The sequence below is a fragment of the Glossina fuscipes genome, unplaced genomic scaffold, assembly GCF_014805625.2.
Source record: "Glossina fuscipes isolate IAEA_lab_2018 unplaced genomic scaffold, Yale_Gfus_2 1, whole genome shotgun sequence".
Lineage (NCBI taxonomy): Eukaryota > Metazoa > Arthropoda > Insecta > Diptera > Glossinidae > Glossina > Glossina fuscipes.
Genome location: NW_023998415.1, coordinates 9,326,178 through 9,343,244, shown reverse-complemented (window position 1 = coordinate 9,343,244; position 17,067 = coordinate 9,326,178). Strand labels below are relative to the sequence as shown.

General features: G+C 32.8%; 4 protein-coding genes and 1 long non-coding RNA gene across 15 annotated transcripts in view; 3 read left to right on the top strand and 2 right to left on the bottom strand.

Moving 5' to 3' along the window:
* The first annotated feature begins 1,109 nt into the window (after nt 1-1,109).
* LOC119632326 lies at nt 1,110-2,201 on the top strand. The gene is made up of 3 exons (XR_005246772.1): nt 1,110-1,445; nt 1,514-1,684; nt 2,119-2,201. It is a non-coding gene; the product is annotated as an uncharacterized LOC119632326 (long non-coding RNA).
* LOC119632325 lies at nt 2,123-5,089 on the bottom strand. 4 transcript variants are annotated; one of them, XR_005246771.1, is made up of 4 exons: nt 4,739-5,089; nt 4,331-4,525; nt 2,430-4,267; nt 2,171-2,365 (listed from the first exon to the last, which is right to left on the bottom strand). XR_005246771.1 is itself a non-coding variant. In XM_038025173.1 (3 exons), exons 1-3 carry the CDS (start codon nt 2,567-2,569, stop codon nt 2,128-2,130), a joined length of 315 nt encoding a protein of 104 aa, XP_037881101.1. In that variant the 5' UTR covers nt 2,570-2,593; the 3' UTR covers nt 2,123-2,127. The 4 variants fall into 4 exon arrangements, 2 of the variants coding, with proteins under 2 accessions (XP_037881101.1, XP_037881100.1); XM_038025173.1 differs by lacking the exons at nt 4,331-4,525; nt 4,739-5,089 and having other exon boundaries at nt 2,123-2,243; nt 2,307-2,365; nt 2,430-2,593; XR_005246770.1 differs by having other exon boundaries at nt 2,430-4,525; nt 4,739-4,969.
* Nucleotides 5,084-5,759, top strand: LOC119632323 (probable prefoldin subunit 2). Its single transcript, XM_038025171.1, has 2 exons — nt 5,084-5,268; nt 5,339-5,759. Exons 1-2 carry the CDS (start codon nt 5,138-5,140, stop codon nt 5,637-5,639), a joined length of 432 nt encoding a protein of 143 aa, XP_037881099.1. The 5' UTR covers nt 5,084-5,137; the 3' UTR covers nt 5,640-5,759.
* Nucleotides 5,760-5,807: 48 nt separating this feature from the next.
* On the bottom strand, nt 5,808-9,859 carry LOC119632321 (molybdenum cofactor biosynthesis protein 1). 6 transcript variants are annotated; one of them, XM_038025165.1, is made up of 7 exons: nt 9,804-9,859; nt 9,186-9,248; nt 8,527-8,730; nt 8,250-8,355; nt 7,449-7,616; nt 6,708-7,388; nt 5,808-6,488 (listed from the first exon to the last, which is right to left on the bottom strand). In XM_038025165.1, exons 3-7 carry the CDS (start codon nt 8,719-8,721, stop codon nt 5,890-5,892), a joined length of 1,749 nt encoding a protein of 582 aa, XP_037881093.1. In that variant the 5' UTR covers nt 8,722-8,730; nt 9,186-9,248; nt 9,804-9,859; the 3' UTR covers nt 5,808-5,889. The 6 variants fall into 6 exon arrangements, with proteins under 6 accessions (XP_037881093.1, XP_037881094.1, XP_037881091.1 ...); XM_038025166.1 differs by having other exon boundaries at nt 9,186-9,245; nt 9,804-9,829; XM_038025167.1 differs by lacking the exons at nt 9,186-9,248; nt 9,804-9,859 and adding exons at nt 6,551-6,635; nt 8,792-9,121 and having other exon boundaries at nt 6,398-6,488.
* A 905-nt stretch (nt 9,860-10,764) lies between these two features.
* Nucleotides 10,765-17,067, top strand: part of LOC119632322 — a 7,318-nt gene continuing 1,015 nt past the window's right edge. The window contains exons 1-5 of one of the 3 annotated variants that reach the window (XM_038025168.1): nt 10,765-11,494; nt 15,021-15,148; nt 15,206-15,307; nt 15,831-16,037; nt 16,399-16,607. In XM_038025168.1, coding sequence (XP_037881096.1) covers nt 15,856-16,037; nt 16,399-16,607 — 391 coding nt within the window. In that variant the 5' untranslated portion in view covers nt 10,765-11,494; nt 15,021-15,148; nt 15,206-15,307; nt 15,831-15,855. Of the gene's footprint in view, nt 11,495-14,722; nt 15,149-15,205; nt 15,308-15,594; nt 16,038-16,398; nt 16,608-17,067 lie in introns of those variants that run through there. The other 2 variants (XM_038025169.1, XM_038025170.1) reach the window with 2 other exon arrangements.

Genomic DNA, 17,067 nt, shown 5'->3' with positions numbered 1-17,067 from the left:
TCACATGCGTTTTAATATAGAAAACGCTTAGTTTTACTCCTATAATAATAACATACTTGTGACTTGTTATTAATCCTAACTTTAACTTGAATTTTAGTTTTATTTTAGTTTTTAAATAAGTAAATAAATTTAAAAAAAGCATCGGGAAAGCATCTGTGTTAAATTATTTGTAGTCATTTATTGCTAAATTGCACCAAGTCTTTCGCAACCAAGCTTCAATGCAAAAAAAAATAATGTAATAGCGCTACAAATGTAAATTTTTGTGTAAGGGCAGATTCACAGATAATTATGTTCATAAAACCTCATTGGAATTTTCTAAACAATTGTCATAATTTTTAAATGAAATAAGAGTAAAAATATTGTTTTGTAACCACAATTAATATATAAATGGGCTCGGCTAATTCGATTTCGATATATAAACTAGCATCTATCACTAACTAAGGTTCTCATCACATTGACACATTATTTCGTTTTTCGGAGTGGGACTTCAACTTTGTACAAGACTTTGTGGGAATGTATTTACCGGCATTGATTATGTACGACGTTAACTAGATTTCATTTTCAAGTTTCAATTTGCTTAGCTCTAGGTACGCAAAAGAAAATGCGTAAAACACTCTCTCAAAATTGTTAAAACAGGCTTAAGAAAAATTACGCACAGTTTGCGTTAAAGTTGATTGCTCTTAGTTAATATTGGCTGTTTAAAGCTACGTTTATTAAAGCAGAGAGCTATAAATTGAACATAAAATGGATTCCAAACAAAATTGTTTACTTACAAACAGCTGAACCAAAACGAAAACTTTAATTTTTTTTGAAAGTTAAATAAAATAATCGTTTTCCTTTTTGCTTTTTTTACTGAAAGGGGAGAAGGGAGAGAGAAGCGTTTTTAAGAAAATTGATAACCGGATCACTATAAGATTTGTTTATTAAGAAAAACAAATTTTATCAGGTGTTAATTGAACAGCCTAAAAATAAATAAAATAATTTCAATGCATGCTACAAAAGGTTATAATCAAATATAATACCGTGTTCAAAAATTAAGAGCAATATTCAATTTAAATTCCGTGGGTATATCGAACACCAGAAAGGTAACTATATAAGTAGTCAACCGTCACTAGGTTTTTTGGAGGAAACAATTGATTGTCGTCAAGAGGCTAATAATGCTACATTGTCGCCAGCTTTCCAATACTTTCCTTTAAATTTTCCACTGCAATTAACAACTGAAAGAGGCGTAAAAAATAAGGGCTAAATTTGCATAAACAAACTACATATGATAAACTATAACAAATATGCAAAATGAAATGAATACAAAATTATATAGAATTTGACGAGTGGAAAAAATAATGAAGTAATTTGTACCCGCTTGTATGGTCATATATCAACTAATAAAAAGAAGATACGGTATATAAAAAGTTGCCTTTTAATCAAAACAGGGAGTAATACTTTCGGTATTTATTTAACTTTCATGTAAATTTTTGTGCAAGTAACATCTTTGATAATTATTTATATTTTTAAGATTATGTTTACAAATTTCCTGACAACAGTCTTGTAATCTGTTCGCCCAACTGCTTTAATTAAGGTGCCTCCCACACAAACGTTCATACTATTATTTTCATAAGTCACCTGGAGTTCTGGAGTTCTTCATAGTGAATCCAAATGTTGTGCAGCCCCTCTAATGGTTTTCCAGGTAAACTTTTTCACCGGAGTACTTCCCTACAATTCGAATTATGGGAAGATCCAGGAAATTTGAAATTGACCACCATGATATCCATTTCATAGTCACAATTTTAGAAAAAAAGTTTACATTTATGTACATAAAAAAAAGTTATTACACCAATATTCAGATTACTTACTTCCGTTTGCGCTGTTTTCCTTCCCGATTAATGAAAATTGCTTCATTTTCCACTGACTTTAACAAGTATATGCGCGTTCCATCAACACATTCAATTAAAACTGTAATAAATAGCAAAATTATTATAATGGTCGTTGAACTGCTAGTACAAGTCAAAATTTAAAAACATTACATATTTTTTGTTTAAATTTAAAAGAACACTTTCTTTATTGAAGAATGATTTTAAAATGTATGTTTGTCTTTTTAACCCTTTATATCTACGTTTACAGTCTATGAATCTACTCCACACAAAGTTTTGTTTCCAACTCTTGGAACACCTCTGGTACAACGGTTGGTAAGCTGCTCTGCACAGTATTTACCGTTTGATCGCTGCAGACCAGGCATTGATAACCTCCTGAAGTCAATAAATCACGATTAAGTTCAACACCACCGGTATATATTATACCATCAGTCATACCAATTTTATCCAGGACGTAAGAAAAAGCCACTTTGGAAACGCGGAACTTATGCATAAAACTACATACAACGATATAACATGTATTTATACGTGGTTTGTAAATGTTAGAAACAATTTATTTACTGGTTTTGAGGTAGCGCTAGGTGGTCAGTTGCATCCCGTATATCTTTTCTCGCCTGTCTCTTAGTTATCCTTTCTTTTGCGTTGCGGATGTCCTTGTTCTCCTCTTCAAAGAACGAGTACCAGAGGAAGTTACGAAACATTATGCTGGAAATGTACACAATGGTACTTTTTTACTCATATATGTTTTCTCTTCATTCACAATTTACATATGTAATTTCGGACGCATTTTAATTTATTTCACCTTTTTCAGTGTTTTGAATTAATAAGTCACTTCCTAACAGCTGTTTATATCTTTCCGCAAATGCAACTCTAAAAGAAAGATTTTTGTTAGCTTTGCTTGTTTTATAATCAATATTAATGTAAATTTGATCTCAGCAGCTGCAATTTTATTATCGGTTCGCTTGAGAAGGTGCATTAAATTCTGTTTGCGAAATGGAATTTCTTGTGACAAAACTTTTAGCATTTTTAGTATGTTGCAAAGAACCCGTAATGAGCAGACTTTGTCAAAAAGAAATGTTTACAAGTGATCTAAACATTTCAAAGGAGACCGAGAACTGATTGAAAACGAAGAGCATCCCGGGCGACCATTAACCAAGGATTCGGTGCTCAAAAGCCGTCGATTAACAATTATTGAAATATCGTGCAAAACGTGGGTCGAAACCGACGACACCGCGGCAAAGTCGAAGTGACGTCGACAGTTTTTTTCGATTACCATTGCGTTGTGCGCTACGAGTTCCTTCCGCCGGCCCAAACTGTTAACATGGAATATTATTTTAATTTTGTGGATCATTTGCTTGAAGCTTTTCGCAAAAGGCACAGCATTTTAACGCGATTGAATAGATACAAGAATCGCAAGAAGCTTTGAAGGCTATTCTGGAAATCGAATATCACGACGTTTTGATGATTGGGAGAAACGTTGGCTCAAATATTTAGTGTCTGAGGGGAATTACTTTGAAGGCGACATAATGGATTTGGAATAATAAACGAATTTAAAAAAAAATAAAATTAAATTTGACATATTTTTTGAACAAAGCAATATACTGAAAACTCGATCTAAAATCCCCAAAGGAGATAAAAGAACAGCGCCGTTCTTCAAGAAAATCAAATGTTGTACGCCACAATAAGTTGTCAGTCTTTTAGACATAAAACATTTTTCTACCAGAAATATAATTGTAATTTTAGGGAACAACTTAGCAACTTTCCGACTGCACTGATGAATATTTGAAGTCAGATTTAGATAAAAACTCTGCCTCCCTGGCTGTAGTTTTTTGCTACTGTATGCTGGTCAAGCCCGTTTCGAATGTTGATTTGTGGTAATCAAGTGAATATATACGATCTCAGGTTCTTATATCAATACTGATTGCGTGAGCTTCTGATGCGGCACGCTGCAGGCATGCATGATTCCATTGACTTGCGATTTTACGCTGGATATAAATACGTTCCTTTTGCTTTTAGATCTTATAAATAAAGAGGTAATTTTGGCCAATGCATATGTTTTGGCATGAAAATTGCGAATGTTTTCTATACCATGTAAACTAAATCGTCTAAAATAATTTTATATGGTAATGATAGTAAAATAAAATAAGGCATTCTTTCCTTTATTTGTTAAATTATATTTACATAAATTAATTGAAGATATATGATGATCTTAGAGATCAATATTTTAGTTGTTGTAAAAGAAGAAAATGATTATATTTCACTTTTTGTAAAAATCCTTTCTTTTTTATACATATAAAAAGCCATTTAGGTGGGCCGCAGTGCTTTCGTTTGCGGGATACAACATAAGATGTCAATGTACTTTTGTCCCCAAGAGGCTTTTGGTGCTTTGGGAAATTGTGCTAAGGTACATTTGTTTTTGGAAAAATTATTTTTATAATAACTCAAATTAAAATCACTCTCACTTTTTACAGAGATAAATGATTTTATAGTTAATGCTTTTGCTGATAGTGTAACGCCTCTTTGTTATATTATTTTACTGCCTTGTGGCTCCACAATATTAGATACCGGTGTTATGCCTAATAGACTGCCCGTAAATGAAAGCAATACAGAATAATTAAAGTACCAAAAGAGTCCAAAAAGTACAGCGAATATAACATCTGAAAGAAGTCTCAAGAAATGACCATAGTAAGAAGCACAAAGCCGGCAGATAAACATGTAAAAAAATAAAAAGAAAATTGGTTAATACGACTACTACGAATATGAATCATTCATTGTCTTTACATTTATTAACAAAAATAAATAAATAACAGTAAATTAATAAACATTGAGAAACTTGATTATTAATTATTATGTCTGCCATTGATACTTACGTATAGTTATTCTCTCCCATTTTTCAACCATGTAAAGCTCGGTTACCATCAAATAGCGAAACCACCAGTAATTGCAAAAGTCGATAATATTTTGTAGCATGTTTTCTTTTTCTTTGATGTTTTAGAACATCAGATATAGCCACTCACTTTATTTTATCTAATTTCTCTGCGTACACCGTAATTTTCATTGGTTGAAAGTAAAAACGCAAAACTTTAGTAACTACAAGGTTGCCAATATATAAACAATTTAATAAACGCCTACTTCTGATTATCAAATACCTCAGATAGACGTAAATTTAAATCTTGGTAACACTATCACGGTTTTAAGTCAAAAAAAAAAAAGCAAAGAATTTCTTTTTTAATTCTGTGCGTGCAACTGTTGTAAAATTTTTGAAAATAATGTCTAGTGAGCAAGTGAAGGATGCAAAATTAATGGAAAAAGCTGTAGATGAATTTCAACAATTGCGAAATGAGCAGAGGAATTTGATAAATAATTTGAACACTTTAGAAATGGATCTAAAAGAACACAAGTGAGTTAAAAGTTCAAAAGAACAAAAATAAACATAACCTCAATATTTTTGTGATGATTTTATTTCAAAGGACTGTGATAGACACACTGAAAACAGTGGATCCAGATCGTAAATGCTTTCGACTTATTGGTGGAGTATTGTGTGAACGTACCGTAAGAGCTGTTCTGCCTCAGTTAATAGAGAATAAAGATTTCATAGAAAAAACCATTACAAAGGTCACAGAGGATCTAACTAAGAAGGGTCAGCAAATCAATAAATACAAGGAAGAGCACAATATAAAAATTCGAGGTGAACCGGTTGCTGGTGAACAGAAATCTCAGCAGCGAGAAGAAAAAAAATCGGAAAATCGCAATGTGTTAGTGTCGAATTAATTAATGATAAATGCTATTTCTGTATATTCTAAGTGATTAAATAATTAAAATTGCAAAAATAAGAACCTGATCAATATTTCTTTAGTTTGTAAAATCAATGTATCTCATTATTATTTATAAACTCAGTAAAACAGCATTCAAATTTTTTCAATATGCTTTATTCGTAATGCAAACTAATAAATTGAAATTAAAACCAAATAAAAAATGCAAGTCTACGAGCTTCCCCGCAAAATGTGCTTGTATTATGTGCCTAAATACATTTAAACGAACCCCTTTCACCACCGCTCTTAGCAGTTAAGCGTATATCGCTTATGATGATATTATGAGTTATAGATTTGCACATGTCATACACTGTCAGAGCAGCTATAGTCACGGCGGTCAATGCTTCCATCTCAACACCAGTTTGGCCGCAACATCTTACTTTAGATTTTAGTTTAATCAAGTGATTGTCTGAATCCAATACAGCCTCAACGTTTACAGATGTTATGCTTATATTATGACACAACGGTATTAGATCTGAAGTTTTCTTTGCAGCTAAAATACCCGCTAACTGAGCGACGCTAAGAACATCACCCTTTTTTAAGTTATTAGAGCGAATAAGATTGACAATTTTTGGAGTCACATGTACATTGGCACTAGCTTCGGCTTCTCTTACGGTAATCGGCTTATGGGAAACATCCACCATGGAAGCTTTACCGTCGTTATCGACATGTGTAAGTCCCTGTTTGCTATTCGTACAATAGAATTTAGAGAATTGCTTACTCCTTAGTAAGGAGAGCATTGACGTGTTCGTTGAATCGGAGATTAATAAAGATGTATTTGTGGAATAATGAGTTTTGGTGCGAGTACCTGAAGAAATGTTTGTAAAAAATTAACTTATAGCTGAATTAAACAGCTTGTGTCTTACCCACCTGTTGTATGTATGGTTCAATGTTTTGGATTAACCACCAATTAATATCATTGGACGATTTTCCATTTGTGAAAGATTTAGCATGCCTATGAGAAGTACAAATAAATCGCCTTCCAATGATTTATGTTGCTCATAATTTTTAAAGCAATTTTACTTACCCGCATGTTGTTTTTTTTTTCGTTTCACAGCAGCCCCAATTAAAGTCACTAAGTCGTCGCGGGAGCAATTAGCGCGTATTGCATCTCGCAAAGAAAACTCTTTATTGCCAAATAAGCAAACTTTCAAATTGCCGTCGGCGGTTAAACGTAAACGATTGCAAGTTCCACAAAAATGTTCAGTCATTGAAGTTATAAAACCAATTTGGCCTTTATAATGCGGAACTTTGTAGGCCTTTGATGTGTCATTAAGGCCATTCTGTAGCGCCTTCAAATCGGCCCAACGATTGTTTATAATTTTCAACGTATCCCGGAAGGACATTAGCTTTTCTGTTTGCCATTTATTACCACTAAAAGGCATATATTCGATAAAACGTACATCCACGTTACGCTCTTTGGTGAATTCAACAAAATCGCAGATTTCATCATCGTTGAAATTGCGCATTAATACGCAATTGATTTTGGGCTTATAACCCAATTGTATGGCCAAATCTATGCCCGCTATCACACGTTCCCAACCTTTGCGACGCGTTATTTCCTGAAAGCGTTCCGGTTTCAAAGTATCTAAGCTAATATTGAGAGCGTCTAAGCCAGCACGTTGCATGGATACCAAAAGACGCGTTAACATTAAACCATTTGTAGTTATACCGACATTTTCCAATTGTGAAATGCCTTTAAGTTTTGCTGAAAGGAGGCATTTTCAATATCGATAGAAGTGCACTTATTCTAAAGCGATTTGCTTACCAATGATATCAACAATGTCGGTGCGGATTGTAGGCTCTCCGCCAGTTAAGCGTATCTTTCTGATGCCTTGCTCTACAAAAATACGGGCCAAATAATAAATTTCATCTGTGGTAAGCAAGTTGGATTTGTTTTGTAACGGTACACCGCCGGCCGGCATGCAATATTTACCTAAAAAGTAGTTAAATATTTTATTACGGTTTAGATTAAAATTTAAATAAACACCGAGGCTTGTCTTAGAAAAACGAATTTCTCTTTGAAAGTCCGGGTAATAGCATTATTATATATAATGCATATTTTATATACAACAACACAATGGTCGTGGGTTCCAATCCAAAATGCGGTATTTATCCATAAAGCCGCTTAGATCTAAAGCCTTAGATGTTAAGCGAAGATGAATACTACATTCGGAGAATCCTAATGCGCTCTTTTAGGCATTGGTCGCCCCAGTGCCTTCTTAACAGCAACAAATTTGAAAATAAACTAAATCAATCAACTCATAAGCAGCATGAGCTAGCACTGCAAGTCAATAATTTAGAAATTATGATAAGCAATGGAGTGAAGTTGGTCATGAAGCTACCTCGAATCTCCCCAAAGTATAAGTAAAGTAATTACATTTCCAATTGATCCACTAATAGATACAATAATTAATCAAAAATTGCATAATGTATTTTGAATTTAGTTGCTTTATGTGTATATATATTTGTACAACTTTCAATTCAACACGGATATGAAATTATTATTTGACACTGGAATTAATTTACAACGAATCTCTATTGTATGTAATTAATATATTTTACTTACATCTAAGATTGCAGCGCTCGGTCAAAGAGATTCTTAAATATGTATGAGCTCGGCCATGTTTATCAGTTAGAGGTGAAGCAGCAGAGGTTATCTCTGAGGTTGCAGCCTGCAAAAAAAAAAATGTGTATGGATTTTTTTTATCACGGACAATAAAATTCATTAAACTCTAAAGCAAATCAACAAATCGAGAAGAGGCAAACGCTAATGTATAGACAGAGAAACACTCGCGACTGTTGCGAAGTAATTAAATAAGTTTTATTATTTTCAAGTCAATTACCTTTACAAATGTCTCACTAACAGGTTGATGCACAGGTTTTACATTCGTCGACGTCGTAAAAAAACAACACGAATTGAAATGTTTTAAGTTTTTTAAGTTTGTGCATGCCTTGACATTATTTGTCATTACAAATAATGACGATATTACTTTATTGCAAACATCAGGTGTTTTAAGAAAACTTTTCACCAAAGACATATTAGTTGCCTGAAATCACAGAAAGCATAATCAAAAATGCAAAATGAAAGAAGAGACGACACCAAAATACCAAGTGGTGATGAGAAGGGTTTCATGTATTAGTTACTGCAGTATAGCTTACGTATTTGCTCGTTGAAATTATTTTAAATGAATTATCAAAAAAAGTTTCACGGAAGATAGCGTTATATGTTATAAGGCATTCTTGAAAGTACGTAATAAGAAGGAAGTAAATATGCAGTGCGTACACTGTTTATTCATGAAACGATAATGTAAATAAATGCGTGGACGTAAATACGGCTAGAAAATTAATTTCTCGTTTCTACACGATATCACTGCTTAATCCAATCCAACAAGCCGTGCTGAGCTCTGCTTGTGCACTAAATAAATGAATGAATGAAATGAATGAATGCTACTATTTAGCGTTTACTTAGTTTTCGCAACACATCATCTGTGGATAGACGTACGCCATTTTCCTCATATTGTTTGTAACGCTGGAACGTACATCGGCCGTTATATACTGATAGCTGCTGATTACATATGACACAAACAAAAAAATCAGAAATTTAATAGATAGATAAAGAACAGCTAATCCCGATCCGTTCGGTTACTGCGTTTTAATCCACAAATCAGTTTTAAGTCAAATTTTCGTTCGCTCTAAGCTTTATAAAGTCGTCAAAGAAACAATTCCAATTTAAAATAATTTCCGAAATTATACGTATATTTATATCTTTTTTAAAAAAGGACGAGTAGGCTCAATAATTACTAAACTTACTACGATTGTGTATAAAAATATGTATTTACTTTTATTTAATTTTTAAAAAATTGACAATCTTTGAAAATAAATGTAAGAGAATTTTCGAATTTTTCGTGAAAACCTCTGCTTAGATAGCTTCTAAGGCTGGCAGGCATACGGACATAGTCAAGTCAAACTTTAAAATTAATATTTTATAATAATAATACAATTTTTTACAGTTAATTTAAATCGTCATTGCAAGAATAAAAGCACACGAACGGACCAACTCATCATACTATCTGCACCCGCAGGATATTCTGTTAAGTACATTTTTAATTATTTGAAATACCTGTTCTCCAATCAGTTTTATTGTCAGAAATAATTTTTCATTTTCTTTCCATACTATTCTTTCATAGCTTGTTCAAGTAGAAGAATATCAACCAAATCGAATACCGATGAAATAAGTTTACTCAAGGCCATTTTATGTCACCTTTCATAAAATAATGTTACACAATCGCGGCAAGTCGCCTATCAACAAATCTGCGACTTTTAAATTGTAAACTCACTTAGATCTTATCCTAATGCCACCTTATTTACTTTACTAATAATAACAATAAAACTTTATCACTAAAGTAAATAAGTTTTTAATTCGAAACAGTATTTACCTTCTCCCAAGTAGCTCGCGCAGCGATAATTTTATTCAATCAAATTCTCGCTTCTTGCCATACTATTACTACATTCTCTCACAAAATTGTATTTTGCTCTTGTTTGATCACGATCATGATACACATCAGTGTTAGTTTCAACTCTTGTTTGATCACGATCATGATACACATCAGTGTAAGTTTCAACTCTTACGGAGGAACCTTTAGTGAAATCGAAAATTGGAATTCAAATGAATTATTACTGAGCAAGTAAACACTAAAGAAAAAATATGATAAATATAGTTAAACATATTGCAAGTATTTACTTTAGAATACATTCAAAATTGTGGTTAGAAGGCTCGGGATCAATAAACACACTTGACATGCACGTTTTGTTAGGACCTTATGAACTTTTGAAAACGAACTTAACGTTCCAAGAAAGAAGAAAATAAGAAGCTATTCTATTCGCTTTTTCAATGAACCCGTAGTTCACGTATGGAAAAATTAGTAGATATAAGTAATGTCAACGCCACCATTCACTGACTGAGTATAAAGAATTCAAATGCTACGAGCGTTTAGCAAATTGGACATGTCTTTCGTGATGAATATAAAAGAAGGGTGGGTAAGGTAAAAAATTTTCCGAGCAAAAAATTTTCTTTAACTGGCTTAATAGATGCTGTAAATTTTCTAGAAAATGGATTAAAAGTCCACCACGTGAAAGAAATATTTTTCTTGAAATTCCCAGCCCTTTTCCTTATGCTCCGAAGAGACCATCATGACGATCGCTCGGTAGATACAACTTTAAGAGTAATTCAAAAGAGGTTAATGCTTCTGCGAAGAAATTAAAATTTTATGATAAGAACTTTGATTTTGATAAAGAGAATAAGCACGTAAGAGTACATTTACGTCTCTGATATAGCAAACTAGTGGGAAAAATTAATAAAAAATGTGTTATAATAGAAAACATCTCTGTAATACATTCGAAATCATTCAACGTGTTTTTCTCAAAACAATTTTTTGCAATTTTTATTCGTTACATTTAAATTTTTCTTAATGCTTCCAAAGTGACATTTTCTCGGAAAGCATGTAGAGTATTTTCGATGAATTAATTTTAAAATTATTATTAATATAAATGAGAATTGGATTTTGTCATGTAAATATTAACCCCGTTCATGTAACGTGGTGACGGCCAGAAAGAAAGAAATAATGAAGTGGGTGATAGCTGCAACCAGGAGTATGGGTGCACAATTGATAAGTGTTGTATGCCTCTATCGACTGAGTTTTCGCTATAGCTAAAATCAGTCTTCGCCAGCAATGAGATTTAAACCCGCGAACACAGACTTGCTAGTTGCGATTTTTACTTACCCGGCTACTGAGGCGGGTGTTGCAGCAGTCAGTAAGTATTGACCTGCTTCTGTACATTATCTGCGGTTCAAATCAGACCAGAGAGTAATGCGCTCTAAATAATCATTTATTCGCTGGACCAGATCTCCAACAAATTCAACGCGAGACGCGCGAGCGTATAAGTGAATGCTACAATCGAAACACTAAGCGAGCAAGTCGTTTATTTATAAAGGCACTAATTAAGATAAGCCTCAAAATGGATACTTTGGGGGCACCAGATGTAATGAACCTCATTTCCGGAGAAGAATCGCCAGCAACCATACATTGATAGCGATTTTTGAAATTGTGAGCTAATTAAATTAATCGCAGATGTACTGAAGCCGCAATAAAATTCAAGCTTTTGCAGTAATAAGTCATCGTCTACACATACTGAAAACGATTTCCCCTAGGGATAGTTTCTTTGGCTAGGCGGTCAGCTTTCTGAGCTTTCTGAGCTGAAGGTCAGAATAATTTGGTACCCAAAGGAGATGTAGTTCTATTAATGAGAGAGCGATGTAAGCTGCTGTATTTACATTGAAAAGGATGGAGCTCAGGCAAACCCCTTGGTTATCTGAAAGCCATTGAGAGATCATTCCCACCGAGGAAAGCTGGTTCGTTTCGAGCATACTTGCCAAAGAATTTCGAAATATTGCAAAATTGTGTATGAAAATTACTTAATCAAACACAGCGAAGAATACGTTTATCAGCGAATAGAGACTCATTTAAATGGAAGATTCCTTCTAAGAATAGTTGCGGTGTTACCATTTTAAACATTTTTTAAAAATATAAAATTCTGAATACATGCATCGTATAACGCGGTATTTCGATATAAAATGATGCAAAATATGCGATTATTATGTGTGGTTTTGATATAATACGATTTAAAAAGATCGAATCTGTATAACGATAAATTTTGTTTTCATTTGCGTTCATTTTTCATCGATTTTCTTTTTGGAAATGACGGTATTCGTTTTCTTCTTTGTAACTGCGGTTGATAAAGTTTTATCTTGCTTTTTTTTTAACATTTTGAAAAGTAAATAGCGAAAAGTGAGAAAAGCGCTTAGTGGGTGATAACCCTGCTTTGAAAGTTTGTAAACGTATAACAATTTCAATTTGAGGTATGTAAGAACCTATTATTGTTATTATTATTATTAATTTCGCCAGAGAAATAAATTCTAAGACTAAACTCTTAAAAGCACTAGCAGCTAAGGCTATCGGCTTTTATTAAAAACTCTGCCGCACTCGAGGAGATTCGAACCCACGACCATTGACTTGCTAGATGTAAGAACCTAAGTTGCACTGTTTATAGTTAATATAAATTTGAACAATGTCCGACAAGACGAATAAGCAAAAATCTAAACGAAAGTTTATTTAAATCGAAGATACTACTCACCTATACAAAAAAAAAAAAAAAAAAAAGAATGAAAGAAAAGTTAGGAAACTTGTTGCCGTTAACTGTTGGCAGCGAGACATAATTATCGTACAAATGGTACACACATTCTTAGATCGAGTCTTCATTGGAATTTAATTGATCTGCGAGAACGACTAGCTTTAGCTCAAGAATTAGAAATTTGCTGGTTCAAAAAGATCCCTCTGTAGGGGAAACTTGAAAGAGAATTGCAAAATAGTTCAGCTCCGTAAGATCGGAAAAGGCACGTAGATGCAACTTCGTTAGATAACTTTTGTACTGATGGAGAAATAACTAATGGAGAGGTGGTTGAATCAATCGTGAGAAAAAAGAAAGAAAGAAAGAAGCTGTAATTTTCGATGATGCTGATGAAAATTAACTTTGTGGTCGTAATTGTTATTTTTTGAATATGTTTTTTATTTTTTTTTTTTATTAACTTAGTATGTTACACATATACGTATATATATTGTAGTTGGAAAGTAAATGAATAAAAAAGTTGCGTGTAACGCGATTTCGTCATAGTAGAGTGCAAATTAATCGTGTTATATGTGCGACACCTGTTTATCCTTAATAATTTTTTTGAATATTCTTATTGCATTAACTTTTTGTCAGCACAAATATATTATCGGAAATATGCTTTCTTTTGCAAGAAGTTCAAAAGCACCCTCGAGAACGAACAGTTCTTTTTCTGAAGATGAAAGAAATTTAAAAATAGCATACTATAACAACGAATAACAATCAAGAGAATGACGCACGTTTCAGGCATCACATTGGTTTGCTTGCTGTGTTTCCACTCATCCAAAAAAAGTTGACTCTGAGAAAATTTAATTCTTGGTGGATTATAAAATGATCGATGATGAATAAAGAGAAAGTTCTTATTTCATTGCTATAAGTAATGTTAGAATAAAATAAAGATGTTAGTTGAATAATAAGAGATAAAAATGATTAAAAATGATAGGAACAATCTCTCATAGGCTCGAAGATTTTGAGCTAAAGTAAGACATCGGAGGATCCATTAACGACCTTACAAAGTATGTATGTGTACGTGTGCATACTCATTGTCAAATTCTGCATTCTCTACGTCTGTCTGTGATGAACTTCCAGCCTTCCAATCGCAAAGACTTCACGAAGGCTGGTACTAAAAACGAGCCAAATCGTTGAAAAGACTTTACAATGGAACATTAAGAGACGGAGAGCACCTCTGCGCAAAAAAAAAAGAAAAGAATTTTTTACTCATTATTATTATCACTAGAAAGACTGAAACAAGATGGTGTTGCCCATACATTTATATTATAGGGGGGAGGGGATGTAAATAGAATAAACGGATTTATAACAGATATAAAGCGTCACAAAATCTTAAGAAATTTTATCATTACAAATATAGTTATACCCTACACCACTTGTGTTACATGATATATTAAATTTGGTACAATAACGCGAGCACTATTGAAAATGGTTCCTATCGGTCCACTTTTTGAAAAAAAAATTGCAATTTTCAAAACTTGTTAGCAAAAGTGGCTATGAAAACTTTGAACCGGCTGGGGCAATTTTTGAACTCCCCTCCCATATAACGAAAACCGAAGTTCATACAAAAATAAGGTCTAATTTTCAATGCTTATGATGAAAACTCTTTTATAATAGTAATTTAATATATAAAAAATTAATTGTACATTTTGACCTGTTTTTTGGATCCTATGCTAATAAGGATTTTCACGAAAGTTGACCCTTTGTAGAGCAGAAATGTATAACTTTTAATATGTGGTGATGAAAATTGACCCATAATATATAATAGTAATGTCATATAATAAAAAGGAATTGTGTTAGACAATGTGGTATAGGATATTTAATGATTGGCCTTGCCCGACCATAATGTTCCTACTTGTTTCCTTGCTAATTCGATTTAAAAAGCAGCCAAAATAACTTCTTTGGGCAACGTAGTGTTCAACTGTGAAACAGAAATTCTGCAATACCTGCTGAAAGGGTAAAAAGTCGGATATGTCCATCCAATACTACAGATTAACCAAATTTTTTTTTTTTTTTTTTTGATAAAAATGATATATGAATATATATGTAACCCGAAATCCGAATGTAATTTTCTTACTTGTTAATATTAATGTGAATTTTATTGTAGTGGTGCTCGCGTATCTGCAGTTCAAGCAATTACGAATACTCGCTATATCTTAAGAAATGAGAGTTGTCCGCCAACTAGAGAGAAATATCAGTAAGCCGATCCAAAAAATTCCAAAGTGTGCTTAACTTGTAAGATTTCATATAGATTGTTACGTACATTTGGTAAGCTTTAATTTGTTGTTTAAGATACTTTCGTATCACCGGAGTCTATCAATACATTACGTACTCATCATGTTGTTGACATTTGGCATATTCCTTTGGTTCCGATGACGAACACAATGCAAAAAGGTGAGTATCTCTCTCTATACCTACATATATTTAAAATTGCATTCTCTTGACATGGCTATCAAAAAACAAAGATGCTAAAGGGTCAGGAATTTCTAATGAAAAAGAAAGAAAAACTATTTTCATATTTTAACTCATTAACATGTTTTATATCATTCTTATGTAATGTAGTCGATATGAAATCGTCCTTTGAATTAAGGTTTTTTTGGAAAAAATCAGTAGAATGCGTAGAAAGTGTTATCCCAATGATAAATTCAATATGCTTTTATCATCAAGTAGAGGGTAATCGAAATATTCGTTTTTCAGCAAACGTACGCGTTTGCGTTTCATAAACAAACTCCGAACATCCAAAGACCATTTGCATGTTTATACAAACTAGGCTGTTGTTGTTGTTGTTGTTGTTATTGTTGATTCAATCGCCTTCATAAATTTGTGATAAAATTCAACACATTAGTTAATTTCGTTCTCGCTTAAACGATACAACTCATACTTATACTTGGAAATAAAAATTTTTTATTTTTTTAAGAATTTTATCCTCTTTATCAACGAGGATGCGTCGTTGGAATATACGGAATATTGCAATACTGATAGCGTGCAGTTTAATAATTTATATGATCTGTGCCCGCGGCCGTCATAGCTATGAAATAGATGGCATTATTAAAAATACCAAACCGGAGGATGTTTGGAATTATGTCGCCGATTTCAGTAAGATGAAACTATTAAATCCTACAATGTAAGAAAAGAAAAATACGATTTCCTATTTTGTAGTGCGAACAAAAATTTTAATTTAAAACTAATCTATAATGAAAATAGCGTTAATTAATATCAATTGCGTATCATTCTATGAAAATTAGTATAGTACTTAATATTTATGCATATGTAGCGCTTATTTTATATATGCATGTAACTATGTATGGGCATGCATAAATTTCAGGGCATATATATGTATATGCATAAATATGCAGACATAGGGTAGCACTTCCTGTTTTGCATTAAGTTCTGTAACTTTTATTTATGTATTTATTTATTTATTCGTTTTTTTGTTTTTCTGTTTTTTTTTGTTTTTTTTGTTTTTTTTGTTTTTCAAATTCTAGTTTAGATTTTAAAATTTTATCGGAATCGGGACACATACATGATTGGCGTTATACAGTTGAATACACCGAGCATTTATCGCATTGGCCTTATTGGTTTAATGTAGGAATCGGTCAATATATTGTAATAAAATCCATGCCCGACAAGCAACCGCAAACGTATTCAATAAAATCTCAACATCGAACGTGCTTCCTTAAAGGTTTATATTGCTGTAAGTGTGCCCTTAATATGGTGGATGGTGGATGGGGAGAGAATCTATCTTACACAAAAAACTTATTTTAATTTATTGAATTCTTCTCTTCTGTTCCTTTTGTGAGATTTATTTTGGTAGAAGTAGTCCCGCGGGATCGTTGTTTTCGCCCATATATTAACTTCATTTTCTTATATCATGCATGCACTTCCCGACTTTAAATTCAAGTTCGTCCACTTGGTTTAATGCCCTCGTTTTTTGTACCTCTCACCCATGAACTTTCCAAGTTTGGTTCTCATAACCATCTATCTAGAATTGGGCTTAAATTAAAGCTTAGTTAAATTTCATTCGAAATTAAAGCTAGTACACTGTTCCGAGACAAGCTCCAAACAAGTTATAAAACGCTCTACCACTGTTCGTGCGATAACACACACAGAGAGAGAGAGAGAGAGAGAGAGAGAGAGAGAGAGAGAGAGAGAGA